General features: G+C 43.3%; 1 protein-coding gene across 1 annotated transcript in view; it reads left to right on the forward strand.

The window, feature by feature from the left end:
- LAMA4 (laminin subunit alpha 4) overlaps positions 1 to 9,993 on the forward strand; it is a 264,483-nt gene that overhangs the window by 129,253 nt on the left and 125,237 nt on the right. Inside the window, exons 10-12 of the mRNA XM_019520073.1 lie at positions 3,252 to 3,419; positions 4,629 to 4,822; positions 7,581 to 7,697. Of these exons, the coding sequence (XP_019375618.1) occupies positions 3,252 to 3,419; positions 4,629 to 4,822; positions 7,581 to 7,697 (479 nt within the window). The remainder of the gene's footprint in view (positions 1 to 3,251; positions 3,420 to 4,628; positions 4,823 to 7,580; positions 7,698 to 9,993) is intronic.

Below are 9,993 nucleotides of genomic sequence, written 5' to 3' on the forward strand. Positions count from 1 at the left end.
TAATTGCAACTTCCAGCATCCCATCCCATCCCATTCCAACCCTACTATGTCTTTTGCTTTCTCTCCTCTATGACATTATTTTCTCTCCTTTGGTCTCTTTTTCATATGACTTGTCACAGACCCATCCCCTGGATGCCCCCAAGTTTCTCCCCACTCTCCTGCTACCTGTCTCAAAGAATAGACCAAGGGTTGCACTGGGATAACTCCTTATCCCCACAACCCTTGGCACCACTGCCCTTTACCAGACTTCACCTCTGCAGCAGGGGAATCTCTGACAGCTTCAGGTGGCTTCCAATCAGGTTGTGAACAACTGTTAGGTCCCCATTTCTGTAGAATGGATTAATCTGGAATATCGCTTGCCCAGGGATCACCACAGACAATCAGTAAGGAGACAAAACAATGAAATGATTTATTATATAGGAGGAAAAAAAATACAAGCGGAACACACTGTATGTTTGAAGACAGAACAAAAAGATAAGATTAGTTTCTTACCCTCTCATTTGGTCACAACCTAGCACTCCTGAGAGCCCTGCCAGTGTTTCCAGTCCTGCTGATCTCACCAGCCCTGTCTTCTGGGGACCTGTACTCTCTTCCAGCCTGGGAAAATCCAAAGACTCCTCTGTCTCCAAGACAACTCCCTAAATACCTCCAAGCCAGCACTCCCTCCCCGCTCCCCACATCAGCATTGTCTCAATCCTTAATGAGTCTCATGACTCTCTAGAAATTTCTTTCCTACCAGGGGCAGCTAAAATTCCTCTAGCTAATAGCCCATTACTCTGAGATACTTTAGCTATTGTAGAGTTGTTTTCCCATTAGAGGAAGATAATACCTTGGGTGCCCATCTCAGTAGTAGTCTCTTCTGCCTGTGATTGAAAGTGGCAATTGTTCTTGCTCTAATAATAAAATAGTGAGAGCTAATTGGTTCTTTTGCCTACCCCCTTTCGCTTAAGTATGCATTCCTCATTTCCCTTGGATAAACAATGTTCAAAATCATAAAGATATATACAGCCAGAGATAAGTGTCAGAAATTAACTCAGCATAATGTTGGTTTTTCAACAAGACCATACACAATATCAGTGAAACAAACATAAGAAAAACCCTATGACACCCCACAAACCCCTTGAATTTTACTGGGTTTTGTGACATGACTCTCATTTGCTTTATACCCCCATTGCCTATTTTTATTGCTTCCCCTTTCTGATGGAGATAAAAAAAACTCTAGTGCTGTGTGTTATATGTATGTATGTCAAGGGTTTAGCCAGGGCTAAACTTACTAAATGTCCTGGTCAGTTGATCAAAAGTATTTGTATTGTGCACACACAAATAGTAGTAGCATATAGGTTTATGATAGAACTTTCTGACTTGCTGAACATAGGTGAGTGTACAAGGTAGGATAAAAGGTGTACTTATATTTAAACACTGGGAAACATTTGTGATGAACTGACAAACAGAGGCATAGCAAGCAATTTCAGTGCCCTATCAGAGATGCTGCCCAACATGACAGCATAGGGATGTGAAGCACTGCAGAATGGTGCCCCATTCATCTGTTCCCTAGTTATGCTACTGCTGACAAATATATATATATATATATATATAGGTAAAAAGAATAAACCATAGAAGACTGACATTTCTAAAGTAGGTGCGCCAAAATATTGTCATTTTAGTTTGTGTCATCTACATTGAAATTTCCCTGGTTGAGGTGTGTATTGTACTTATACTACATTTTTTAATTTCATTGAGGACCAAAGAAAGAGGTTATTTGTTTATTTTTTAACTGCAAGTTGGGCTATAATATGAAACACAACAGAAATTATATCTTTTGGAAATCATCACCATAAGAGACACTGCCGCTTAGGTGACTATTTACAAAACCAAATCATTCCATCCTACTTAAAACCCAGGATTCAATTATTCCCTGTTACTGTCCTTTGTGGAAAGAGAAAGATTCTATAGTAAAGAGAGAGTGGTCGGCACACAAGCGTATGCTTGTGTAACTGGAAGAAAAGAAAAGGAAAAAAAGCAATGGAGTGATTGGTGGAGCAAAGGTGCTACTCAGTGGGCACATCTACACAAGATGCTAAATGCACAGTAGACTAATTCTATTGTGCATTAGTACAATATAGCAAAAGCCGTGCTAATGCGCTAATACACAGTAGATTTAGTTTACTGAGCATTAGCATCACTAAAAAGAGCATGCTCTAGTGCCTGTTATTACAGGTACTAAACTTAATGTGCAGGAACTATGGCACATTATTGCATGTGTAGACATGTCCAGTATGAGTAAGGATGCTTTTAGGAGCTCAGTCTCTACGTGGAGATTGCTACTAGAGACAGGCTTGAATCAAAGCCTCTAGATTCAGATAACTGAAACTATGTTTGAAATCCAGATCTGCAGTTTGAAACAATGCCTGTGTCTGCACTAAAAAATCTTAGCATGGGCAGCAACCTGCCACCTTCATCATGCTGTCTCTTCTGTGGACAGTTCTACACGAGATATTTATGTGACACAATTTGCACCCAAGTTTATTGTTCCTGGGCTTGTGTGCCCGGGGGAAGGGGTCAGTCTGCCAGCCCAGAGTTGTTCTGCCCTGGTTCAGCATGCTGCAGAAGGGTTGACTGAGGCACAAGGGTGCCACAGTGCAGGGCTAGCTAACAGAATAAATAACTCCACCATAGAATAGTACTTGTATTGGGCAGTATTATCCTACAGCAGAGTTAATTCATTTCCTTCGGCATGATAGGGGAACACATGTAAACAATGATACTATTGTGGAGCTAATTAGTTAATTATTCAATTAAGCATCTCATGTAGATTCATGTGGTGTACCTCAAACTCTTCAAGCAAGTATATTGCCAGAGTAAAGAGAGTTTCCATGTTGCTGTTGTTATTCTTTTATAAACAATACTGTTTTGCAAAAGTACATAGGAGTCAATCTTAGATCATGTGCCATGTGCTCCACAAATACAGCAAGATGATGTTCCCTCCCTAACGAGTTTGCAACCTAAGTAACACATCTAGTCCAGGCCCATTCACCTCTTGACCCATCTGATGAATCTTTGTGCGTGCCCAAAGGTGCTATTTGGAAATTAAATTGTGGAATTGGATCGATGGCACCAGTAGAGATCCCTAGAGTGACAGCAAGTGGTAACAATGTTCATTTGCTATCGACCTGGATACAGTACCTGGGGCTGAACATATTCCAGAATTGTCACTATATTGTTGGAGTGACCATCTGTTTCTTTGTCCTCAGAAATCAGCAGTAAGATGATATACTATAGAAGTCAACATGAGCTGAGCCCTGAAGACATCATTCAAAAGCTGAACATGGCAGAGGAGATGCTGAGGGAAATCAGAAGTCGCAAGCCTTTCACTAATCAGAAGAAACTTGCTGATGATGAGGCTGATGCAACACAAAAGTGTGAGCTTCTTTTTGTTTCTCTACCTGATTAAAAGATCCAGCATGACAAACAATTCTCCAGTAGTGATCAGATCATAGTAACAAGCGATTCTGAATCTATATTGAGCATCCTTTCAGAACTTTAGTAGTTACTGGGATACTGGAGCATTCATAACTTGATAATATGTGCTATCATGACAAGCATAGGAAATCTGTGAACCTATAAATATTCTTCCTTTATGGCTTACTGTAAATTATTAATTTTTGCTTGGACATGAGAAAACTATGTGATTTAGCCATGACTGCTTATTTAAAAAAGACAAATAAAAAAAGCAACATGAAGGGTGGCAGTAAACTAGTATCTGCTACAATAAGAACAACATCAATTTTAGATACACCTTAGATTCAGTATTACGGGGGTCTACAAACTTATACTAATGGAATTACTGATTTCAGTGAGGTTCCCCTGCTGATAATTGGAACTACATGGTAGGAAATCAGTGTTACAGTTATCTTACACCATTTCCAACCTAAGCTAGGTATTTTTTGGAATAAAGCAGTATGCAGTGTAAAACTCTTCCATCCAGAGAATAAAAGCATGAGTAAATGAAAGAGTTACACTGCATTAAAAAAAAAAACTGGCTGTGGTGCATCTGAATCTGGTGTAACTGTTTCATCTGTCCATTCTCAACCCATAATGAGTAACGCTAAACCATAATAATTTACTTCCAGTTTCATTCATGGGCAAATTACTGTGGATTAGGTTCACTTATCTCATGATATAAGCAGACAGACTGAACAGTTACAATGGATCATTTAACATGAATGTCCCCCTTTAAATAGTGGAACTGTCCAAGCCTTGAAAGTTAGCTGAAGCAACACATTCTAGAGAAAATAACCTAGAAAAAATACCTGAATTTCATGTCTCTATATTTCAGATGAAATTAAAATGAAGCAAGTTTTTCCTATTCAAAAGAGCAGGACTAATTTTAAAAACTAGGTGCACATTCAAATGCCCCGCTAGCAAATGTGATTTTATTGGCAACCTAGCTAAGGACAGCAAAGTCAGGTCATGATGTTTTCATGCTGGTATATGTAAACTTCATCTGAAAGTGTTTATCTTCATCTTCATCTCCTTGGACTATCATGGAGGTAGCTAGAAGCTTCTGCAAAGGGAGACGACAGTGGAATTCAGAAAGATTAATCAATAGCCTCTGTCCCTTCCTGTAGTGCTAAGGCAAGTTGAAGAGTGGCAGGTGTTATATAATGCCACCAGATCTATGTTCCCTACTGTACTGGACCAGATCAATGACCATGACATGAAGATCTCAGACTTACAGGAGGCACTGGACCAGGCTCTTGACTATGCCAGGCAAACTGAGGATATAAATGAAGAAAACACAGCCAAGTTCCAAGACTATAAGGTATGTACAGTCTGTATGTTGTTGTGTGTCTGGGCCATCTGTTTTCACTGATAAGGTCATTTTAATTTTTAGATTCTAAAAATGTGTTGTTTTGCCAATGACAGTACTAAGCTTTTCCTCTGCCTGAGACTTGTTGTTTGGTAAATTGAAGCTGTTATTCTCAGAGGCAGTGTAAATACTGGTTAATAGAACAAAATAAAATTCCATTTCCAGCTCCATATTTGGTTAAGCATGTCATCTTTACGTATGTTCCTTTATCTCTCTGTGCTTCTCAGAGAAGAACCTTACTTTATAGTTATGATTAAAGGACAATAGTTAAAGATGTAATTTGGCAGACAACAGAAAGAATTTGACTTTCTCAGTCTAGATGTGGGCTATATACCATGTACTATTATTTTTTTTATTTGTGAAGTTACAGTAAAAGGCAAATACCTTAAAGAAGATGACAGTGACATACTACATAACATATTGGCATTATTGCTCACATATATTTCAGACATCATGCAACAAAGCTAAGGGGGCTCCTTTACAGCACAGCAGAGCTATTCTAAATGCAATAATGACAGTGGGGGGCTGCTTCATATACAACATGCTGAGTAAAAACATGAAAGGAGCCTGTGTTTGTATAAGTAAATTGGCTTTGTATTAAGAGAAACCATGCAGTTAGCATTCTAGCCATGCTCATGGAGACTGACTTCCTGCACCTCCTCTGAATCCTTCTTGTGTCACTTTAAGTAAAATACTTACAGGTTCATTAAGCCAAAGATAGAGACTCTCTTATGACACGGGCTATCTAAATTGTAATTAATTCTTTGCCTGATTCAATGGGATTTGAATTTAGTTCTCCCACTTCCCAGATGAGAACCCTGACCAACAAACTAAAATTATTCTTACACACTGTCTGGTTTTATTAATATTTGTAATGTTTTTATACAAAGTAGAACAACAACACAGGGAAAGACTGGTCTCCTTATAGCCTAATGATTAAGATCCTCCATAAGGAGGGGGCTGTTACAGGTTCAGTTTTACCTGAAGAAATTAAATCTAGGACTCACACATTGTGGATTATTGGATAAATAGGACTACCTCCACTCAGTGGCAATGCATAGGGGGTGCATGGGGGTGCACGTACACCCCCTGAGAGCACTGGTGCACCCCCTGACAGGCCATGCTCATGGGCAAGGGAGTAGGGAGGAGCACCGGTGCCTCCCCCAAGCACTGGCTGGGGAGTGAGAGTACCGTGGCCACTTCTGGGAGCGCCACTGCCGTTTCCCACTTGCTGAGATTGGCCACGGTCGCTGACTGGTCACTGGGGGGGCACCAGTCACCCATGCCTCCACTAGCCCTTTGTTGCCTTTGCTTTTGCAAAGGTACCTGGTAACATGACCATTCCATGCAAAATGATGTCTTAAATCTTTTGGTTTCAGTGAAAAAAATATATAAATAATTTGGGGCCAAATGGAATGGATGAGTGACATGAAAAATCAATTATTTGCAAAGTCCTACCCAGGAATTTGCATGGCATTTCTGTAGTGTCCTTACATGGCCAGTAGGGCAGCTGTGCCATGAGCAGTCTTATGGCTTACAACACTGGTGTGCCCCTAAGCATTGTTTTGTCTCAAAACAAGCACAGAGATAGCTGCCTTCCTTCGAGCTTACCAGCAATAGTTGCCTCAGTTTCTCACCCTCTTTCTCACACATACCACGATAGCTCCTCAAAATTAAAGCCCTCGGAATGCACCCTTCTGTCCAGGCTGGAGATAAGGGCCAACTAAGAGGTTCAGGAGGATTCAAGAGGCTGCTGGGAAACAGAAAAGACCCTGAGCTGGGGGAGCAGGTGAACACTTGAAGTTAGCAAGCAAAAGGAGGAGCAGGTGCCAGCATATTTGTGTACACAGTGTGTACATTTTTATCTTTGAATTTTCACTTTGTAACTGTCATATGCACGTTAGTGGGATGCAGGAGTGAGCGAGAAATCAGCTGACTGACAAAAATTTCTTTCTTTTCCTTGTTTAATTGGCATGATTTTTAGACTCATCTTGTGACTTCTGGGTAGACCAGCTGTGAGAATTTAGGTCAATCTCATAATTTTCAAGGGGGATGATCTAGTATGAAACTGTTGGGGTTGGCAATTGTAAACACGAACAGTAATGTGGAAGGTGAGAAATAGCGCATAATAGTTGCATATAAAATTTAAGCAGCCTGGTTTTGTAAACTGTTCTAACAGAATCTTAGGATCCTCATGTACAAAGTCTCTTTTGTTCTTTTCTTCCTTTGTTTTATAATTACAGTGCAGCAGCCGAGCTGCAGCTCATCTTATATTTATGAAGGGAAGCCTGAAGTGTGCTGGATGTGGTCATAATTGTTCTCTGTTTTTAACCATTGTTTGATGTTCATGACTCTCCATAATCAAGGCAGATGCTCCACCAAAGAGACCATTCACATTAGCTTTCTTGTTGTCGTGGAAAACGTATCTATCATTCTAGATACAAATCAAAATCTTCCCCAGCTCCAACTATTCTACATGCTACTTGAAAAAGTCTTCCTTTAATTTGGCTCTAAACTGCCAGTGCACTTTTCTGATAGTTCATACCTTTAATTGCTCAAATTGTATTTCCAAATCGTGTTTATTTTTCTAAATAAAGAAAGGGCCTCTTACTCCCTGAGAACAGGAAATCTAAAAAATCTCAGAATATTAATACTGCACTTTAACAGTGCACAAAACATTTCTGAACGCAGAATATTTTTTTCTCTTCAGGAGCAAGCGGAAACAGTCAAGGAACAAACTGATGAGGTCAATAGTATTCTGCAAAGTGCCATGGATGCTTTGGAAGAGTCACAACAGATCAGCTCAGAATTACGTGATATGCAAAAAGTATGTCCCTGTACATATTGCTTTAAATGCTGTACTTTGGTGTTGGGTGGGGGTGGTATTTTGTTTTGTTTGTTTTCTACAGATCCTAGCCGCATCCAGACGAGTGCAGACATGCAGTATGTGGAGCCTCAGATCCGTCTGTGGAGCCACACACTGCACATGCAGGAGTTCCCCATGCTGGTAGCAGCACAGGGTGGGGGGTTTGACCCCAGGAGATTCACATTTGCTGGCTGCAGTTTCCCCTACCCCACCCTGGGTAATCTGCCATGTGCCAGAGCGTGTCTGGCATGGGCGTTCCCCAGGGACAAATAGCAGTGGCATGAGATGTTTGGCTTTTACTGAAAATAGAAACAAAAAGTAGGATTTTTGATGAAAAGAATAGAAACTTTTACTGAATAGATTTGGTTTCCATTTTTCCTGTTAAAATTAGAATGTTTTATTACCAATATGAAAAGAATCCACAAAAATTCATTTGAGTTGGAAAAAAAAATTGAAACCAAAATTTTGCTTTTCATTTAAATGTCATTTGAATTGGAAAATTGATGCAACAGAAAATTAACTATCTCTAAGCCTACACTTTTCTGTGGTGGATAATGCAATATGGATGTGTAATCCTAATTGTGCACACAAGAGATGCTGCCAGTTTGCTTTTCTCCTTTAATTGTTAAATATAAATACAACCAACACATTCTGGGAAAGGCATCCAGTTTCGTATCAATAAAAGACAAAAGACAACCGAACTGTCCCCTATGATGGCCACCCTACCTCCCACCCATGCTCAGCAGCATCAGCAGCTGGGCAGAAGCTGTTGCTCGGTGTGGGAGAAAAGCAGCCCATCCCACTCAGCACTGACAGGTCCTTCTTGGTGCAGCCACCTCAAGCCCACACCCGAGCTGCCCTCCAGTTCCTTTCCACCCCCGTCATCACTGCCTCCAGGCCCCTCACACACAACCTGGCTAGGAGAGCTACGATTGTCTCAGCCCCACCCCTTCCCCAGCCCCATGCCTTTGAGATGAAGGCAAACACATGGCCCAGCACTGGCCCCCTCCAGCCAGGGTCTGCCTGGCATGGGGGAAGACCACACCAGGGGTTTTTTGCTTCACTGTAGCCCAGCTCACCAGGCTGGGATGTGCTCAGCAACACCCCCACCCCAGCCTCCACCTGTGAGAGGTAGGGGTAGGGCATGGTGAATGCACTGGCCCAGCTGAGCACAGTGCAGAGGAGAAGCCCCCACTGGGGAATTTTCACCCCCTCATACCACGGCCCTACCCCCTCCCCAGGCTTTGCCTGTGAGAGGTGGGGGGTGGGAGGAAAACACACCACCCCAGCCAAGCACTGCCCCCTCCAGCCAGGATCTGCCCAGTGCAGGGGGAAGAACCCCCCACCAAGAGCTTTTCATAAACCCACAGCCCGGTGAGCCAGGTTGGGATGACTCAGCCCTGTCCCCTCCCTTGGAGGGGGCTGAACTGGTCCCTGCTTGGCTCACCAGGCTGCAGATTTTCACCACCCCATGCTGAACAGACCCCATCTGGGGTTGGCAGTGCTGGACTGGGCCAGTGTGTTACCTTCCCCACCTCTCACAGGCAGGGAGCTGGGGAAAGTGTGGGGCTGAACCCATGCCAGCCCAGCAAGCCAGGCTGCAAGGGAGTAAAAAGCTCCCAGTGTGGGCTTCCTCCCACCCCACACCTGGCAGACCCCAGCTGGAGGTATCCAGTGCCCATATGAGCCAGTTAATTCACCCCACATATCCCTCTGCATCTCACCTCCTGCCTCTCACAGGTGGAGGTTGGGTAGGGGGCAAGGTGGGGCTGAGCTGATTCCAGCCTGGTGACATGGGCTGCGCGGGAGCGAAACACCCACAGTGGGGGCTTTAGTCCTGCACTCAGTAGACCCTGGCTGGGGGTGCGGGGGCAGGACTGGGCCAGCCCACTGCATTCCCCTCATTCTGCCCCTTCCCCTCACAGGCTGGGGATGGGGCTGAACCTATGCTAACCCCATTCACCTGGCTGCTGTGGGGGCAAAAAAGCCTCCACTCCTTGGGCTTTCCTTCTTGTCCTGGACAGACAGGAGCTGGGGGGGGGGCATTCCCTTTCCTTGCCCCCCCCCCCATCCTGCTAGGCTGACAGGTGCTGGCAGGGAGCAGAAGCTTTAGTGCCTTAGCTCTCTGATAGCTGAGGGAGAGGCCAGCCCTGCTCTGCTGAAGCAGACAGCACAGCCCAAGGCTGCAAAGCATTCTGGTCATAGGTGACACGTAGGGAGGACACGGGGGGGGGGGGACATGCCCTCCTGGAAAGCA

The sequence above is a fragment of the Gavialis gangeticus genome, unplaced genomic scaffold, assembly GCF_001723915.1.
Source record: "Gavialis gangeticus isolate Ggan-Ray unplaced genomic scaffold, GavGan_comp1, whole genome shotgun sequence".
In the NCBI taxonomy this organism is placed as follows: domain Eukaryota; kingdom Metazoa; phylum Chordata; order Crocodylia; family Gavialidae; genus Gavialis; species Gavialis gangeticus.